A 20,470-nucleotide genomic window follows, 5' to 3' on the forward strand; every position below is an offset into this window, starting at 1 on the left:
TGGTGGTGTGAAGCTCTGAAGTTCTTTTAGCAGTCAGGTACAGCAACCCTAGGTGGTCGGCGATCATGTGTGTGTGTGTCTGCGTGCATGTGTGTGTGTGTGTGCGTACATGTGTGTGTGAGTGTGTGTGCTCATATAAAGTGATGCCCACCAGAGGCCTTTGAGTAAACCACTCACTGGCAGCAAAGCCATGACGGTACATTCTTATTGACTGTATAATATGCACATATGTAGACCTCAGTAAGGGCTGTATAAGAATTCCTTTGGTGGAGAGACTCTGAAAGTTATGTTTCACTTTTTCGGACAGTTAGCCCTCAAGTCATAGTTTTAATTTTTTCATGTTAATAAAGTTAATAAAGCTTAATCTGAAGATGTTCGCTGTGAGTAATGTGGAAAACAGTGAAACCTGCAGCAGTCGAGTTTGTAAAAATGGCGTCACGATGTTTATTTGCAACTGCAGACAGAATACCTGTTCACTGTTTACAGAGTGAACCCTAAGACTCACATGCCACCCACATCAAGGCCCACCAGGTGAGTTTTTATAAGTAATAATGGATATCATTCCACAATCTGCATGATGAGTTACAGTATGTCAGTGAGAAATGTGAGAATTACCTGATCGAGGGCTGGGACGTACATATTACATATGCATGTGGAACAATATCGTATTCTTAGCCTTGAGAAACTGTTGGAATGCTTTTACACTATAGTTTGGATCAAATGGGAGTTCAACAGTTGGAATCTAGACCGTTTACCCCTAACAGGGAGCAGGATACTCCTGCTTGTCTGCCAATTGTTCATTTATTTTTGAGCCTTTGAAAAGGGGGGCTGTGTATAAAAATGGCTGTAATTCCTAAACCGTTATTGCGATACTAAACCTCTGGGACGTTATTAAAGACGAACAAAAGAGGCCCAGAAATGATAAAGTGTGAATGTGAAAACATTCGACTTTTAAACCCAGAGGATTTGTTCCCCTCAGTTCCAAAGATGCACACAGTGTTGTTAAAAGAAAGAGTGATGCAACACAGTGATTAACGTTTCCTCATTGTACCGACTTTTATCATGTCGATGGCATGAAATTCAACATGACTATATTTTTTTTTTTTAATCAATACAGGCTTTAAACACCTTTTAAATATTACACTGTGTTTTACTTATATTTTACACAAAGTCCTATCTATTTGAAATAGTTATGTATTTATATTTATAGTTATATTGTGTCTTTCACATGGACATTCACAGCAAGAGTGGAAATTGCTAAATCAACAGTTATTCACGCTCACCGAGGAAACCCGGTGCCAGTGCCCAATCAGAACCTCTGCAATCATAAAATTGGCTAAATATGAATTGAATCTGATGATGTTCATCACGAGTATTCTAAAAAAAAAAAAAATCAAACATGTGATGGCCCAATAGCTGACGAGTTGTGTTTTGATGATGCGTCCTCGGAGCTAAATATAACTCAAACTAAATGAAAACTACAGTGAAGCGTGTGAATAGTTGCTAATATTCAGGAACAGCCTCTGATAAAACAGCTGGCTTTAATGGAAAACACACGTGTGCACAAACGCACAGCGGTTACTGAAGCTTCAAATATGATCTGAACTGAACACTTCTGGGATGTTTCACCTTTAAGCTTGTGCACGATAAGTTTCATATTTTTATACTTGCATTTCAAAGTTTCTCACATATATGTGTGTGCGCGTGTGTGTTCATCTATACATATATGTCTAATGCAGATGATCTTACATTAATATAAATGTGACGTGTAGTGCGAAAGATGACCTCCTACTGTGACTTGGATGATAAAAAATCATTTTCTCAGTCATGATTTTTAATAAAACAGGAGTGAAGCTCACTTCCTGCAGTCCCAGCACAATCTGTCACCAAACTGCTCACACTTGAACCCACAGGCTCACCTGTAGACTCACCTGTAGACTCGGCGCTCGCGCACACACGCGGTATGCCGCTCCTTACTTACTCGAACCGGTTTGGTTTCCGTTACCGCGCCGCGCCGATCGTCACTGTTTGGGCCGTTGCACTTGAGCTTCCTCACATTCCTCCCCTCCGCCCTCCTCTGTGCGCTCCAGCTGTGTGTGGGGGCGGGTAGACTCCAGCAAACCCCTCCTCCTACCCTCCTATTGGGCTGTGCAAGGGCTACGACGCGGTGGGATGGGTTGTGGGGGGTGGGTTGCTGCGTCTCACGGCTTTGCGGCTGAACTCGCCGGTAGCTTAGCGGGACACCGTGTTTTCATCTCTGGGATTAAAACCTGAAGTATCGCTCGTGCGGCAGTGGAAAGCGCTGAAAGCCTCCGGAGGATGTGGAGATGCTGATCCGGGCCCGTGAGCGCGCACAGGCGAACTGACTCGCTCTAGTTCCGTTTGGAAACATTTCTCGAGCGCGTCCTCTCCTGGCATCCACCTGCCTGCCCATGGAGGGACGTCGCGATGCTGTGCACAAGGAGAACTAAAACTTTGGTGTCGACATGCGTAATCCTGAGCGGTATGACCAACATCGTGTGCCTGCTGTACGTCGGTTGGATCACCAACTACGTGGCCAACAGCGGTCCTAAAGTTGCGGAGAGCGGTGGCGGCGGCGAGGCGGAGAGAAAGTTGGAGGAGGACAGCAAAGGTGAAACCCTGAGGATTATCGAGAGGCTGGACCGGCTGGAGAGCGTCGTCAACGAGCACATTAAAGGTCAGAGCAGCCGCCGTGGTTACGGGAAAGTTTGGAGCCTCCGGGGAAACGCCGGGCTCGGCGTCATTGTAGGAGCAGTGCGGAGTGATAAAGCTGCGATCCCCGCACAATAATCAGTTACACGAACATTTCTGCTGTTGCTTTTCTGTTGATGTAACCGGGGCTGAGCGACTAGTTAAAGGGTTAATCAACAGATTAGCAGCTGATGGAAATATTTGAGCCCCATTTGTCCAGCGCGTGTTTCAGATTAAAGTCACAGCTCCACCTGTGCACCGAGCCTCACGGAGACTGCTGCAGTCCATGTGATTATTTGCAACATGCAAACAGAGCCTTTTAAATGCTGTGGAAATTTTCCACTGGAATATACAATGTATCAGACCTGCTACCCAGATCTCATTAATAAATTAGCATTGATTATTTTATTAACAAAGAAAAACAAGAAACTGTCACGTAAGCAGTAGAAAGCAGACAAATATGTAAAGTATGGAGACTGTTTTGCATACTTTAAATGCAGAAAAAGAGCTGTGGAGCAATTTAATTACGCAGGCAGGACCCACACGGCCCTTTTTCCATCTTACATTACTGCAGATCATGTTTCAGCAGCCATGTGCTCCTGGCTCTGTGGATGACTCTTGCTTTGCCGTCCTGTACATCTGTGACAGGTCACCCTGTTTCTCATTGGCTGTGAAATAATTGCGGAGCCTTGTGTGACATGTTGTTTATCAGTTAAAGTTAGCCAATAAGCCCCACCTTCGCCACCACAGTGCTTTAATATTATAGTAGAGCAAGAAAACCTGGAAAATTCACATGTGAGAAATAAAGTGGAGACGTTCCCCTGCTGCTTAAAGGAGGCAAATCCATGAATTTATCCTTCTCTCACAGCTGCCTGCAGGTCTTGGAATAGCAGACTTCTACACATGTTTAACAAAACATCGAAGCACTGTGTGGCTGCAGAGGGAGCTGTGTATCAGTCCACCGGTGGTCCAAGTCAGAGTGATTACAGAACAGTAAAAGTATCACATGATTCCACAGATTCTCATAAGGTGTGAGCTCGCAGCTAAAGTGCCTCGATGTGCCTTTTTTAGGGTACAGCTGCTTGTCGCTGATGCAGAGCCCACTGAGGCTGTGGGTTTCAAAGATTTTTGTGCCTGAGTGACACAAACAGGGAAAGCTAAAACGTCAATGCACTCCTGCTCGTATTCATATCTGTGCTAAATGGTTTCTGTATTATCTGTAATGTTGCAAGTTCTTCGTCTGCCAGTTTCTGTCAGTTCTGGACTTCATGAAACACCTTAACATCCAACAAATGTTCTCACTGTTCAGATCCAGCTCTGGTGAAGGCAACCAGTCATCTCTCTGAAAGGATATTTAGATCTGGCTCCGTGTTAGCATTAGCCGACTTCTCCCAACAGATGGTGGTCGGGGTGAGGAATGCTGAAGCCATAAGTCTGTATAGTTGTGTGTTACCAAAGCATTCCTGATGTGGGACACTTGTATCCTAGAGAGAGCGTACCATAAAATAATGGTACAATGCTTTTAAATGGTGCAAAGTTGGTTACAGAGTTACACCCTTAATTTATTTTCTATGCAGTACTTTTCCCTGTTAGCTGGAATCCAGGGTGTCCAGAGAAAGAGTCGACCCACAACCTTCTTCCTGTGAGGACGCAGAGCCAACTGAATGAAATGTGTGCGAAAGCCTTTCATTTAATGTGACCTCTCCACCTGATAACCAGTGAACAAGCATAGTTTCAGAAACTAGAAGGTGTTAGCTTGCCAATTATTTGCCCTTGCAGGTACTGTGCAGTGAGGGTTTCCTTTGGGTATACCAGCAGGGTGAAAATTCCACATAAACCAGTAGATGTGCACCCTAACCCCATACTGACCAACAACAAGAAAACCCTTTCAGCTCTGAAAAAGTTCGGTCCAGTGATTTGCTCTGGGGGATCACATGTATTTCCAAAGATGTGATTTTGTTAAGGAGCATAGTGCTTGTTATTTGTACTTGAGTCCATTCATGCTGCTAATATATGCATTTAGTGGCGTCTGAGCTGAGTAGAGCCTCAAATCCATTGATAGTTAATGTCCCACTTTAATGTACTATTTGTGTTTGCTTCATCACCCCATTTAAAGCCCTCTCTGGACAACTTTTAAAGTCCAACCTATATTCAGGAACAGATTAGTTCAGTTGTCTAAAAGCGTCATCGGTGTCAGAGCTGGATAAATGTTTCTACAGCTGTCTGAATCTGTGGACGTCTTCATTAAAGGAGACCGTTCATTTCCAGCTCTATATTTTTATTATAGGGATTTTATTTCTTTGTTCACAGTTGAAAATAATCCTTATTTCATGCAGGCCCTCAGCTCGTTCCTGCCTGAGAGCTGAAGCCGTCATAAACAGACGTTTCAAACAGCAGGTGTGTGTGCTCACTGATGACCAAAAAAGGATTTCTCCTGTCTTTGACATCATAAGCAGAACACTGCTTTCATATCTGCACATCTGTAAATAAAGTTGACCCTCCTCATTCACCTCGATTCGACTCTTAGAAGAAAAACAAAAGCTTAACACAAAGTTGTATCAGTGTGTTGATTCCTGACTTAGATGCATCTCCTAAAAGTATAAAGTCTTTCACTTCATTCATTGCACCTGCATGATAGGTGTGAATGAAACTGACAGAAAGGAAACTTTGCATACAGCACAATGTTGCACGTGGGGATACCTTTGACCAATATTCTGACCGTTTTCCTGAAGCAACATTAGTCATCGTGTTTACCGGACACATCTGTCGCCAACATGGGTGTAGTCGGGTTGGTAATTTCAGCGGGTCTTTGCGAGCCGGATGGTTATGCAGACAGGTGTGCTCTATGGGCGTCAGCGGCCGTTGCATTGTTTTCTCTTGGCCTTCGTGCATTAATTACGCTGCAGTTTGCTGTGTGTTTTCAGGCATTTGAATGAGTTAGCGGTGTTGCTTTATGCTACAGACACAAGTCTAAAGCACTCTCTGCATATGTTCTTGGTTAACATCACTTGCCCTAAAGCTGATCCGCTTTGAGGGGTGCGTTTGCAGACTAAAGCTGTGCCAGACGTTTGGATTTTGTTATAAATCTGTCTTTAACCTGGTGTTACTCATCCAGCCTCATCCAAGACACTGCAATCCGCGCAGCGCAGGAAGCAGCCGGGACTGGCACGTGCAGCCGCGTGGTCAGGTGCTGATTAAGGGAGCGCTTCATTCGTTTTTGCTTTGCATTCTTTTGGCAGTGCATGGATTTTCAGTATCGCTCGATCGCAGTCGTTTCACTGTGGGAAGCCAAAATCGAGATCAAGATTAAAATTTGATTAATTGTGCAGCTTTAATACAGACCCAAGAGAAGAAGAAAAACGGTATCAATCTGAAGCCTGAAGCTTCTGGCTCACATGGATTACCTCGACATGCACTGACATCATTATTTCAAATTAAAGACATGTTTAATATGAGGATGCACCGCTGGAACGGTTCATATATGACAGAAAATAAAGAAAAGAGAATAGGTTCACCCCAAAGAACTGAGTTTTCTATGTTTACTAGCAGCGAGTGAGGATTTTATCCATCCGTCCATTTTCTTCCACTTATCTGGGGCAGGGTCGTGGGGGCAACAGCCTAAGAGAAACCCAGACCTCTTTCTCGCCGGACATGCCTGGAACAGCTCAATCAGGAGGCAGCAAGCTGAGGGGATACCTGCCCGACCCGCTGCCTCTCACCAAGAGCAACTCCAGACTAGGACCGAGTCCGTCCCCTCTCCAGGAGACTGGTTCCAGAGCCCAGGCTGTGTGTCTAGGTGAGCTAGACTATATCTAGCTGGTACCTGTTAATGTCATGCAGTAGCTCAGGCTCCTTCCCCACCAGAGAGGTTACGTTCCATGTCCCAGTCACTAGTCTCGGTAGCTGGGGATCGGTCCGCCAGGGTCTTGACACCTGGCCCAGCACACACTGCACCCGACCCCCTCCGCAGGGTGGGCCCATGTCCCCTGGCTGGGCTGGGCCCCCAGGCGCTCGTCCTCGGGCACCCTCTCCAGCTCTGGCCCCGGGGCGGGGCGCTGGTAACCCTGTCACAGGCAGGGTGAACTGTTCCCTAGATTTCACACTCATAGAGATTTTTTTGAATCGCTCTTTGTGTGGTCCCTCACCCAGGACCAATTTGCTGTGGGAGACCCTACCAGCGGGCAAAAGCCATCCAACAACATCTACCCAGGATTTTATTCATTGATAAAATGATTCCGTGATACAGACACAGAGGGCTGCTACTCCCCCTGGATACTTCACATTTTAATTATGCTCCTCGGAGATGTGCATCAATGAGTCAACAAAAATTAAAAAGTGGGGCAAACTCTTTCCGTATCCTTTGCTAAATGGGACAGTACATGATCCAGTAACTGAGCGCGGGATTTAGGAGAAATATGCACTGCTGAGTTGATTAACACCGGAGCTCTGCTCTAATGCCAATAGTCGGCGAGAGAACGCCATTCCTTGGAAAGATAAGGGACCTAATTTATCAAACATCTCTGAGAAAGACTGTTGATCCAGGATTAATTTTGTGTTTCGGATGAGCTCGTCGAGAGCACGCTCCTAATCAGAAATGCTGAATTAATGCTGTTGAGAGGAAAAACATCATTTCTCATGCAGAGATGTATAACTGTGGTTCGTTTGTGCAGGGAAAAGATACGATTTTGCATCAGTTTTAAGAAAACTAAAGAAAAAAGGTTTTTTGTCTTGCATTTAAAATCATGAGAATGTAAATCATGAAGTTTCTGAGAAAAGAACTACATTTTATTCGAGCAGTATTTTTATTCAGAGCCTTTTTATTATATATAAAAATGGACATTTCATTCACCAGTGACCAGGAGAGCAGGCCTTTCTTTTTATACCTCTGCTTCAAACTAACTTACATTTCTGCACATTTTAGATGGGAAATAATGCAGATTTTTACCAAAGAGCAGCTGAGAAAAGCAGTTCATTCTCTCAAGCATGACCTGCTTTTTTTTTTATATATGGATGGATTAAAATCTCAGGAATTGAAAGAAAGCTGGCTGTTGGGTCAGATGTGTGCCTACAACAGGGGGCAGTCTGTTTCCACTCTGGACGGGGATATTTAAGGGTACTGGCCCTCTGATTCAGAACCAGTTTCTCACAAGTGGGCAAAGACGAGTGAAGACGTCACGTTGTTTACTGTGGCAAAGAATTAAAAGCAAATCTGAGGAGATGCACACTTTTACACACGCCTACATATTCTGATTTAAAGCAGCATCTGTGTTTTCTAATGCGGCTCAGAGTCTTTGTGCAGAGATGTGGGTATTATTAAAGCACACTCATCAGTAATGCGGAGAATGGCAGGCTGATGGTTTACTGAACTGTTCAGAAGCGGTAATAGAATCTGCACAGGCTTTAGGGTTACAGCGGGTGAGCAAACTTAGCCTCTGGAGTGCTTGGCACTCTGCTCTCCTCCACTCTGCTCAGCCCTCGGGGCCGGTGCCAGATTACATTATCAGCCAGAGGCTGATGTGTTTACGTGTTTATGCATTGTCACTGATACAAAATGACCGGACTGCAGCGCTGGCATGCAGGTTTGAGGATAATACGGTGCTCAGTATGCAGCAGAAAATATACTTCACAGGCTTGACTTTCATTGGCATTGAATTGAAAGCTGACTCAGAGGGTTTGTAAAGTTTGAATGATTGATATATGAGCATATTACTAATACTCAAAAGCACTAAGGTTCCTGTACTTCTGACATTTTAATGGTGGTGTGAAGACTCAAAGCAGCAACTGCACATCGTGCCGTTTCAGGATCTCAGACTTGTTCTGAACTAAGACCTTAAATCATTGACTAATGGACCCCAGTGTTTTCAGCACTGTCTAATCTCATGAATCAGTACTGGAAGATCAGGCTAACTCATCAAAGAGCTCAGAGGCACTGTCTTTTAATAGCATTTAACATTCTCATGGCGTGCTCATGTTTAACCTAAAAAACCAATCAAATCAAAGTCTTCCTTTGAGTCTGAGTATGCAGTGGCCTGATTTAATGTGGTCAATTCCAGAGGTTTGTGATGTAGATGAGTTAAGGACAAGTATGTTAAAGAAGCTCAACTAAAGTTTTATCAAATGCACAATCCTGAGTCACATGAACCAAAAACAACACCTCAGATAAAACCTGTTTGAATCCAGGACGCACTGCGTCTCAGAGTCATTGGAAAGTTATCAGCCCATTGAATGGTTGTCATCTGTCCAGTCAATATAATCATTCATAAACAAATATCGATAGCTTCCCCTCCCTGAGCCTGGTTCTGCTGGAGCTTTCTTCCTGTTAAAAGGGAGTTTTTCCTCCCCACTGTCACAGACTGTTTCCTCATAGGGATCTTCAGTTTGTTGGGCTTTTCTCTCCAGTATTGTAGATCTTTACCTTATGATATTGAGTGTTTTGACCTTAGTTGGGAAGTAAGATTATATAAATGGAACTGAACTGAATTAAAATGCAAATAAAAATCCACAGGTGGATACTGAAGTCGTGGCGAGCTGTGACTCCCAGCTGTCTGCTAGGCCTCAACTCCACAAATTCAAGTGACTGACGTAGGTGACTCAGCTGGGTTTGTGGTCTTGGGACCTCTCGGAGCATTTTTAACGGAAATTGAATTTATCTTCCAGCGGTGTTGAATTTGCCGGTTGGAAAATCTTATCACTCCACTGGAAGTTGCCAGTAGTCCTCTCAGCTTTTAGCTAACCTCACACGCTTGGCCATTGTTGGCAAGTTTGACTCCAGCTCAGGGCCTAACATCTGTTGGCTACAATACATGCTAGGCATGTGCTGGTAGCCAACAGATATCTCCAATTTAGCCACCAATATGGTAGCAAGAAGCGTATTTAGTGATACTAGGATAGAAGAAAAGGGTGTTCATTCACAGAAGCAGCCAGTTGGTCAGACTAGAATTATTTAGGAGAGTCAGGAAGACGTTTATCTTTGTTTCACGCAGGATCACATTTATGTAGCACATCAGTCTCACACTCTGCTGTCAGTCTCCTGGAAAAGGTCACAAAGATTTTCTCTGACAGTTTTTTTTCTTTCCTTCTTGAACATCTTTTCATTTTTGACACATTTGACCTTCCTCCAATTTTCACATTCAACATTGTTTTTTTCTTCTTCTCTGGTCTGGGATAAATTTCTTTTTAGTCAAAACTTCATCCAACTATGGTTTCATTAAGATCATAAAAAGACACTTTATAATTTCATCTTCTGTAAGAGCTCTGCTTTTATTATTGACTAGTTCTAGAAACTCCAAAGCTGATTTCTTTTTCTTTATTTTCTTTTATTTGCCCGATATTGTTTCATCTATCTTTATGCAGCTGATTAAATTTGGTAACAGTTGATGATTTAGTTGGCTGAAAGGTGAGATGATGTATAGTATTTAACAGTTTATATGAAGTAAAAGCGTAGGTTAGATAATCCCAAGATCTTTAACATTATGTTGTTGATTTATATACTCACAGATGTCTTTCTGGACCACGTAATGCTGAACCCTGCTGGCCTCCAAAAAGAAAACCACATCTCAGTTTTAGGCTGGATTTCCGTTTTAGTGAGCTAAGCAGAAATGAGATATCCCGACTCTGCCGGAGCATATCAGGTGATCCCTCTGGCTGTTGCCATGTTGCGTGGCAGGCTTTGCAGAGGCACAGGTTAAGCAATGAAGAGATTCAGGTCAGCAAGCAGTGTGTGGCTTAACACATTTGTTTACAACCATCCATTTCTGCACCGTGGAGCTGGTGTTAAGTGAGCTATGCATGAGTGTAATTATGGAGACGTAATATGTGTTCTTGGCCACTGTTACTACTTTTTTTGGGTTTATGTCTGCTCACACGTGACGTTTTGATTCGTGCTCTGCATTGTCTGTTTCCACCCTGCCAACAGACTTATTTTTAGGAGTTTCTTTATGAGTCAATGCAAGCTGATCCATGTTGACAGTGTTCAGAAGAGGAGGAGGGTGGACTTCTGAGACTCTGTGTGTGTGTGTGTGTGTGTGTGTGCGTGTGTGTGCGCGCATGTCTCAGTGCAAGTCGGGCATCTTCGTGTCATCAGAGGTGCGTGGCATTGGTGTGAGATCTGATGCAGGTGTCAGCGCTTGTGCATTGTTGCATGAAGAAGAGCATCAGCGTACCATCCTGTCCTCAGTCGGTTCTGGCTGTCATGACACTGCAACACTGGGAGGTGCGCTGGGAAGTGTGTAGACAGAAATCCGTTTTTGGATCTCTTTTTTTCCCCTCATGGTCGTGCTCCAAGATGCCCGAGGATAACACAGAATGATGCTACTGAGCGGAAGAGCAAAGGGAAGAAACTCCTTCGCCTCCCTGGAGAGGTTACTTTCTTTCCTGTGAATGTTAAAGAGCTGCAGGTTCCTCGCTCTCACACGTCTAAAATTCAAAGGGAAGGTGCTAGGCCAGGTGTGATAGTTTTGCAATGACTTAACCTTTAAGTCCTTCTTTGATTGGTCAGATGCAGGAGGGCGATACAACTCCACGAGTGCCACTTTCTTTGAATAAAAGCCAGCAGAGTTTGTAGCGCTGCCTCCCTGCGCTTGCACTGCCCTGAGCCCGACCGCAGCGAGCACATTATTGAGTTACGCTGTGACTGGGCGCAGATCTCTGAGGCGGGATCTGACCTGCGCACAAAAATGATATTTCCTGCTGGACACAATCTGATTAAATATAATTACTAAACTGTTTCATAACCTCTTCCACCAAATTGTGTTATGTGCTAAGTAGCCTCAGGAACCAAAAGGCGCTTTATTTTTATTTTTTTTGTACTGTGCTTTCTCTTCTTTGGTGTCATGAAGGGTCATTCCATATAAACTCAGCCAATATTCCACTTTTCCACTCAGAATCATCTCTTGCTCTTTCTCTATTTTTATTTATTTATTTTCTATTTTTGAGGAAAAACCTGCCCGAACCTGATGTGCACTTGGATTCAGCAGGTCCCTGAAGCCAAAGCATTGTTGTTGTATAGAAAATGTCTGGATCACTGTGTCTTTTCTCATATCTTCTCACATCAGATTAGTCTATTAAAAATAATTTCCCCTTCGAGGTGTAAAACCACAGCGCACGATGATTAGTAGCATAGCAAGACTTTATAACTGACAGATTCCAGCTGTGCAACTGTAATTAGATTTTTTTATATCTAAAAATGCATTTAGACATTTATACTGTGACGGTGTACAATCTAAGCTGACAATGGCGAAATTTAGGGATTTAAGACCAATTCACAGCACGTCTGCTGCAGAATCCAACGCTGCATACTTTCTGGCCCAGGATTTTATTTTCCAGTGGATTCTGCATTCAAAGACAGCAAAAAGATGAAGGTGAAAATAAATACAATCTGCTGTGTGTGCAATCTAATGATTGCATATATTGCTTTTTAGATGGGCAACAAAATTTACTGTGTAAAAATGGAGATGCTGAAAATCCCCATTCGTTAGATTTTATTACTAGATCGTTCCCAGCGCCTACAGTGGTGGTTGGTTCAAACTCGTCTCCTGTCTCTTTGTCTCTTTCTTGTCTCTTTCCTGTATCACTGCCACATCGAGCATCGTCTCTTTTCATTCATGTGCTGCTGTGTCGGCATAACACAAACCCAAGGCTGACTGACCGAAAGCCGCCGCTTTAACGTCTCGATGAAATCGATGACGGCTTCGACATTTTCCACCTTTTATCTTGGAGCTGTGGTTTGACTGGCCAAAACAAAGTATTTACATATATCTGCTTGGACTCTGAAAACTACTGGAGAGTATATTTACAATGTTTTAATTGCTTTATATGCAGAGTACACGATCACTGTGTAGCTTTAGAAACCAGATCCTTTGTGATTGTTTTGTCATTTCCAGGCTACTGAAGAACATTTAGGCACACCAAACTCTTATCATTCAGAAAGACTTTTGAAATAATATTAATTTGAACACATTGTAGAAGCTCCCTGGGGTCATTGTTTAGCAAGGGAAAGGACCTGTTTCATCCTCAGTCAAACATGTGGAGCTACTCACTGTGGCGAGCAATAAGGCAGTAGCTTCTGTTTGTTTTAACACATGTTAATAGAAATAAAATTCCATTATTCACTGGACACGACACAATCAAACAGGAGTGTGAAAACATGTGAACCAAACAACGAGCATTATAAAAATATCGGATGGACACATTTTAATTTAATTGTATTGATTCTCGTGCAGTTTGGACGAAGCGTCTGACTGTTCTCCACACACACACACACACACACACACACACACACACACACACACACACACACACACACACACACACACACACACACACACACACACCTTATAGACGTCTCCTTGGCAAAACAGTAGCACAGTAATCAGCTGCCACGGGTTAAGGGGACACCTCTAGAATTGTAGCTAAAAATCTGTGCTGGGTTCCACTTTTAAAGACGGGGCACTGCACTCGCACACAAAGGAAATGATTATAAATGCGACGTTCATCAAGTTTAACTGGCTGCCATTGTGAGGAACCCTTGATTAGTGCTCTTTAACTACAGCCTAGCATCACTTCAGCCATGTGTAATCTGAGGTAGTAGATTAATAGAGCGAGGGAGAGCGTCCTGCATGGGTCAGTGTTTGTTTTAATTTTACTGACCCTTTATGTAGTCATGGTAAAAAGAAAGTACACCCTACTGCAGCTCTATGGCTTTATATATCAGGTCATAATAAAATAATCTGGTCCTTTTGAAGGGTTTAAAACTAGTCTAGTGCAATCTAAGATGATTAAGTGCATGCCATTATTTATTTATTTAACAAGACCATAAAAGAAAAACATTAAATGTATTTATCTGGATGCAGAAGCAGTGAAACTAAGTACATCCTACTACTTCCCCAAGAATCAACAGGGTCAGCAAGAGCTAGGAGCTAGGGCTGGGCTATATCATACCGTTCACGGTAATACCGGTGTAATTTTGGGCAACGATAGGAAAATGAAATATGGCGATAGAATGTGGGTAAAACGCGCATGCGCAGTGCCTTTGTTTCCATACGCACATGGCGACGACGCAGAACGAGAAGAGCGAAAGCAAATCGTTGAATGAAACCATGAACCAGAACTGGTTTGTAAAAATGCTGCAGCTTCACTGGTGTGGAACTGGTTTAGCTTTCGTCCGTCAGATACACAACAAAGCACTATTTTTGGTAGCGCATGCTAACGGGCCGTCGTTATTACCGTGTTGTTTGGAAAATACGGCGCACTTAAAATCAATCCTTTGATTTTTCTGAAAGTCGACAGAGCCCCTTATAACCCCGTGCGCCTTATGTATGAACTCTGGTTGTGTTTACTGACCTGGAAACGATTTTATGTGCACGGCGCTCGAAAATCTGTCAGATGTTTCAGTACGACTTTGCTAAGCTACGAAGCCGCACCGCTTGATGGATTGTCGGAGCATTGCGGCTAACGTAGGCGGAGCGATACGTACTGTGCTTCAACATAATGTTACCGTATTGTGTGTGTTTAACCTCTTTTTAAGTGTTGTGGATATTATACATGGTTATGCTGAGGATGTGTCGGCCAGTTTCCACTGGAAATGCCTTTTGGTTAAACTGTCAGCGAGGAATTTGCATTTGCACTGTGAAATTTTATATAACTTTAATGCAGATAAAAAACAGCTGCTTGTTTAAGTGAAAATACATTGATGGGGTTTTTTGCACTAATAAAGTTGTGGAGTTGTAAAGTATTTTGTCTCGTGTCAATTATATCGTCAGTTATGTCGTTATCGCAAATTTTCAAATGTATATCATGATAAATATTTTTGGTGATATCGCCCTGCTCTACTAGGAGCTGCTTATCACAGTCGCTTCATTAACTGATCATCAGCAGATGTGAGTGTACATGAGCAGCTCTGTAAAAGCAGAGGTTGTGGCAGTTTGCAGGTGTGCAGCATGAAGGTGCCCATTAACACAACGCCAGGGAGGAAAGAGACGATCATCTCAGAGAAGCAGTTGTTGCCATCAGCCTGGGAGGGTTGTTGGAAGTGACTGATGAGGTCACACTGAAAATGAATACTTGAAGCTACTCAATCATGAAGTGTGCTTAGTTTTTCACACACTGTATCTGTTTTAACGGCTTAGATTTGACTGAATAAATGACACAATGTTATATATGATATGTTGTTCTTCTGAGGTTGGATTTAAATAAGTTTAGAACCTGGCAAGCATCAGAGGATGTATATTTTTATGACATCATGACATGTAAAACCTTAGAGGTGAAAGAACACGTGCTTTCCTCCTCACCTGACTGTATGCTGGTAAAAAAGAACGATCAAAAGGAGAAAAGTTCATGATCTTTACTGACACGCTGTGATATCTGATACTTGGTTGCAATTTCAGAACAACCTGTCAGCAATAGTGCAGACATACAAAGAGGATTTATAGCAAATGCATACATACATTTAAAACAGTGCCCCAGCAAACAGACAGGCATGCATGTCTCAGATCAGCACATCACACTGAATAATGGAACAGTCGGATGTGAGCATTAGCTGAGTGAGAGTTGGGGATGTGCTATATGAACACGATGCAGGCTGGATTAAACTTCTCTTCACATCAGTATCACAAACGTCACGCTGAGAGTTTTATTGCTGCAGCGCTGTCACAAAGTCATTATTGGCTTAAAAAGGGTTTTCCAATATGGCATCACAACTACATGAAGCACGCTAATACAGTGAGAGACATAACTGCCTGTACAGGCTGTTAAAAGAACACGGTGTATACACAAAGAACTGGATTTTCAGGAGTGGATTTGAAGAGTGGACAGGTCAACAGTCTGCTGCAGCCTGTTATTGTTTGCAGCAGCAAACAATAACTGTTGTTGTTGTTATTTTTCCGCAAATACAAACTGTTCAGCAAACAAGGCCATGATTAGTTAACAGTTTATCTGCAGTTGTTCAGCTGGTAGCCGTTTGTCCCTGAATCATCTACACTCTCTGTGTCGCCCTCAGATCCAGAGAGTATCTGAATGCCACACAGTGAGACTTACAGCAGGATCGCTCTCCTGCTCTGAGTGAGGCAGACAGTAACGCTGCCCTCTCCCACCACCACCAGAAACAGAAACGGAGACAATGCACTATTGATTTTCACAATCAGATATTTTAAATTATTATATAATCACATTTGGCGTATTTGTTGACAGCTCCAGTTTGTACTCATATCTAAACGGTGACGAAGCCACTCTGCTGACTTTGTGCAGGTGGTTTTCTCCAGAGACGGGGCTCCGAACAGTTAGCACCTCGTTGAAATGAAACACATTTGGCTGAACGATGTGTGGGATGTGAGGATGAGATCGGAGCAGCCGAATGTTCTTTTAAAAATTCGATGTCATGCCGTCGCAGAAGGCAGCTCACACAAGGATGAGACAGACAATGAGTAGAGTGTTTGTGCAGGGAGCCTTGACAGCACTGAAGCTCACTTCTTGTGTCTTGAGACATTTATAAACACCCAACACGATCACTATGAAAAGCCTGTGAAGTTTTCCTTATTTTGAAAACACAAAGACTTTCCCAAACTGCTTGCATCCCCGTCATTGAAAAAATCTTTAATTATAAGGATTTAAGCACATACAGAAAAAACACAACAATAGTGCCATAGTTGGCTTTGCAGCGTTTGATCTCGGATAGTAAGTGATCTGAAGCTTATCAGTAGGAGCCACGCTATCAGCCTCTCGGCATTTTGGCTCCGCAGACACATTTTGTTCCCTCGTACGAAGATGATTTTGGTGAAATATACTTTATTTTTATCCCCAAATGGTTTGCGGATGCAGCTGAAATAGCACTGATATGAAGCATCACTTATTAGTTACAACAACGTGTCATTCGCTGCCCTCACTTTACGTTCACGCTGCATCAAAGCCCATTTCAGGCAACAGAAGTCCAGGAAGAGCTTCTGAGCTTTGAGTCTTAAAAGTTAATTTGCCAGCTCTGGCTCTGGTGCGCACCTGCAACTTAACCATGATCACGCTGTGTCAAAAGCTGTCGAAATCCACATTCATCCCTCTCGCTTGGTTGGTCACAGCTGCTCTCTGTGACCGAGCAAAAGTTTTATGCCCGCCGGGAAGAAGTCTGTCTGCAATAAAGGTGTAATGCTAGATTCACTGTCGGTTCGCCAATACAAAGCTATCAATGTTCAGGTTGAATTAAAGAGCAGCTTATTGCCCGATTTTTACCTTGAACATGTCAGCTTTACATACCGAATAAGCCCTGAACTTGAGATCACTGCAGAGCTAATCAATGATGACATGCACTGGTTCGCATGTAGCACTTTTCTACTCGAGTGCTCGAAGCGCTTTTTACAAGATTCCCCATTTACACCTAAGTGCTTTTTATCTAAATGAGCACATCAGGGAGGTTCAGCGTCTCGATCAAGGAGGCAGACGACCAGTCTTCCAGTTAGTAGATGACCTACTCTGCTTCCTGAGCTACAACCACCCAATATGTAGTCATACTGTGGTGGCCTTTCTAATATTTTGGCATCAGATTATTCACTTAAATTCAGCTTTATTTATATAGCTTTATATTGTAAGATAAAGACTCTACGCTAATACAGAGAAACCCCAACAATCAGACGACCCTGCTATGAGTAAACACTCGGCGACAGCGGGAAGGAAAAACTCCTTTTTAACAGGAAGAAACCTCCAGCAGAACAAGTCTCAGGGAGGGGCGGGGCCATCCGCTGCGACTGGTTAGCAAGCTGCATCCATAAACTGTACAGGTGCATTACACAGACACAGACATCTGCTAATTAACCTCCTAAGACCTGAACTCTTTCATAACATGCATTTTTAATTTCTCTTTGCTATTTGGGCTGATTGGGACCTGATGAATGTAAAAACAAAACTTACCAGATTTTTTTTTTTTATTACCTGATTTTTGTTTCTGAGAAAAATTAAATCCACGTATGAGGACATTAGTTTTAAATTTTGACAGAACAGTGGCAGTATAACGTCCTCGTAAGTGGATGTCAGGCCCTTGTTGAGCAAAATTTAGTACAGTCCAAAATGTGATGCCCACATATGTGGATGCCAGGTCCCTGCAGGTTAATGCTAATTAAGATGCTAATAAAAAAAAAAAAGGACTTCCACATTAGGTTCTTGCTTTGTTTAGACCCAAGGTGATTGCACATGTAATAAGTAGTCAGTATAAAGTGGCTTGATAAAGCCGAATAACTAGCTTCCTGTTTAGTTATCTGTGTTAAACACATAATGTTGGTACTTCGGTTAGAAATGCAAAGCAGGCTCCTGAGGATCTGTGATGGTCCTGTGAGAGCTGAGAACACAGAGGTTCATTAAAGAAGAAGACCGTGCTTACGGCGGTCAATATCCACCCTGTCACTTTCCACACAGCAGCACACATACGCTCAAATCCACTGGGGATTCATAATGGACTTAACCCTCAGCACTGAGGCTCTGTGCAGTACTTTGTGGGTTTGACTTGACATACATCTGCAGACTGGGTTGTGAGCCACGCTCACATACACGCACCTATTTTAAATCCCAAATGCAGCATAAGCTAGCAGTTCAGCTGCTCTTGCATACATTTGTCTGATCCCGTAAGCAGGAAGTGTGTAAGGACTTTGTGAAGTGTTGTACTTTTAAATCTGCGCGTCTGTGGACACACATGAGCGAGTCAATCAGCCGGGCACGGCGTTCATGTCATCGTTCATCAGAGTGACGTTCTCATGGCGGCAGGCTGCACGACGTAGCCTGTTAGCATTTCACACGCGGTGTCTCCGACACAGATTCAAACAGTTGTTGAAGTTTCTACTGTCACACACTGTCTTCTAAATCCTGCAGCGTATTTCCCCGAGGCTGCATTATGGCACCACAGGGAGGCTTTCCACTGCGCTGCCCCACAGCTAAATTCCTCCAGCGCAGCATTCGGGAGACTATTGTGGCCCGTGAGCCTCATGAAGCTGTCATCTGGGGGCTGCAAGAAATGCCTCCGACACTTGGCGTCAGGGAGTCAGGTACTGGGTGGGCTGCAAGAAGATGAAAATGCTCTGAAGAAAGGAAAAGCATCAAAAACCAACTAAATGGTGCATTTACCCTGCTGGAGACATAACGGCAGATTCATTTTTACCCTTGTTTTTGTACTGAGGGGATGCAGTGCCTGACTGAACGCTCATCTATCATTTATATAATATCCTAATTCCAAATTATAGGGATTATTTTTGTTGTTGTTGTTTATCTTTGACAGGTAAATAAAACAAAAACTTTTTAACAGCATTGCTGTTACAGAGTGTTATATGAAGGTTTAAGTTGGAGAAAGCTTACACTCCAATTTAGCGTTTTAGCGTCTTTTAGCTCATTGTTTTGGTTTTTACTAAAACTACTAGTGCTACTCATATTTATAATAAAATAACAAAACTTAATATATCGATGTCTTTTCAAAACACAGATGCATCACACTTTTAGCCAATCAGAGGATGTGTTAGATAAGAATATAAGATAACCTTTATTAGTCCCACATGTGGGAAATTTGTTGAAAGTGGACAGTGCAAAGTTACAGTAGCAAAAATTAAGAAAAACCATAAGTGGCAATAATAAATGTGACAGACTTTTAAATAGTGCGCCAAAATTTTTAAATTGCAATTTGTTGTTTTTATTTTCATTTTGTTTTTGACAGTTTGTTTGTGTAGCACATTTCATTAAATGCAAACAGTTTTTTTTCACCCGCCCACTGTCAGGTCAACGATGGGCGGTCACTGGTCGACTTACTACTTCTGCTGGAAGATGTTTGTTCATTGGTCTAAAGCAGGGGTCTCAAACCCGCGGCCCAGGTCACCCCTACTTTGATGTGAAGAAATCTAATGCAAGTAATTTTGAAGTAATTTTTGTCATTAGGGAGGATTTGTTTGTTGTCGAGTGCAAGTCAAAAATGATCTACAGCACTGACAGTGTGGATGGAACCAGCGTTACAAAGTTGTGCTTCATACTTCTGCTCCAGAATTCATACAAATAATTGACTTTGTACTCGATGTCATGTATTCAAAAACGTATTTCTTATTTTGAAGATATAAATCTGATAATAAATCATAATGTATTACAGAAATAGATCAAATGAGGCAGAAGTAACGAGTAATTAAAATGATCTATCCATCAACATTAAGTGAAGCACACATGAATGAATCCATAATATAAAGCATATTATTCTTCATTACAAATACTTTGTTTTTGTGCTGTCTTATCACTTTTAGCATTAAGTACAATCCTGAAAAGAATGTAAATAGTAAATAAATACATCAGTGTGAAGGCACGGGGCAGTTCATCAGGCTGAAACCCAATTTTTTTACATTGCATTTATATCCGATAAAATGTTTTGATTTCCCACGGGACCCCCGCCTGCTTCCTGTGAGCTGCTGTAGACAGCTGTGCACACACATTTGAATATATTTCTGCTTTAATTACAGTCTGGAGCACGGAGCCCTTTGTCTGCTGCAGTTAAGGTACGCTTCATGAAACCGTAGCTTGCATTCCAGTCACAAGTTAAGATTCTGCTCGGCTCATCGGATGTGGAACTTGCCATCCAGTTCATCTGTTTCATCCAGTGCCCCCTGCTGTTACCCCACTTACCATCTTCCCATCCTACAAACATCCCTGGGATTCAGTTTTAGCTCCTCAGACTGTCCGTGTACTTTCACTTCAGCTGCCTGCAGCTACATCCCCGCTTCCAGCCGGTGGGGACGGCCTTTAGCCACAGTCAGATTCCCTC

General features: G+C 42.8%; 1 protein-coding gene across 2 annotated transcripts in view; it reads left to right on the forward strand.

Annotated features, from left to right (window-relative positions):
* The first annotated feature begins 2,177 nt into the window (after window positions 1-2,177).
* Window positions 2,178-20,470, forward strand: part of LOC113025072 (polypeptide N-acetylgalactosaminyltransferase 18-like) — a 177,514-nt gene continuing 159,221 nt past the window's right edge. Inside the window, exon 1 of one of the 2 annotated variants that reach the window (XM_026172460.1) lies at window positions 2,178-2,698. In XM_026172460.1, the coding sequence (XP_026028245.1) occupies window positions 2,449-2,698 (250 nt within the window). In that variant the 5' untranslated portion in view covers window positions 2,178-2,448. The remainder of the gene's footprint in view (window positions 2,699-20,470) is intronic. The other variant, XM_026172462.1, reaches the window with a different exon arrangement.

This window comes from Astatotilapia calliptera, chromosome 7, assembly GCF_900246225.1.
Source record: "Astatotilapia calliptera chromosome 7, fAstCal1.2, whole genome shotgun sequence".
Classification (NCBI taxonomy): Eukaryota; Metazoa; Chordata; class Actinopteri; order Cichliformes; family Cichlidae; genus Astatotilapia; species Astatotilapia calliptera.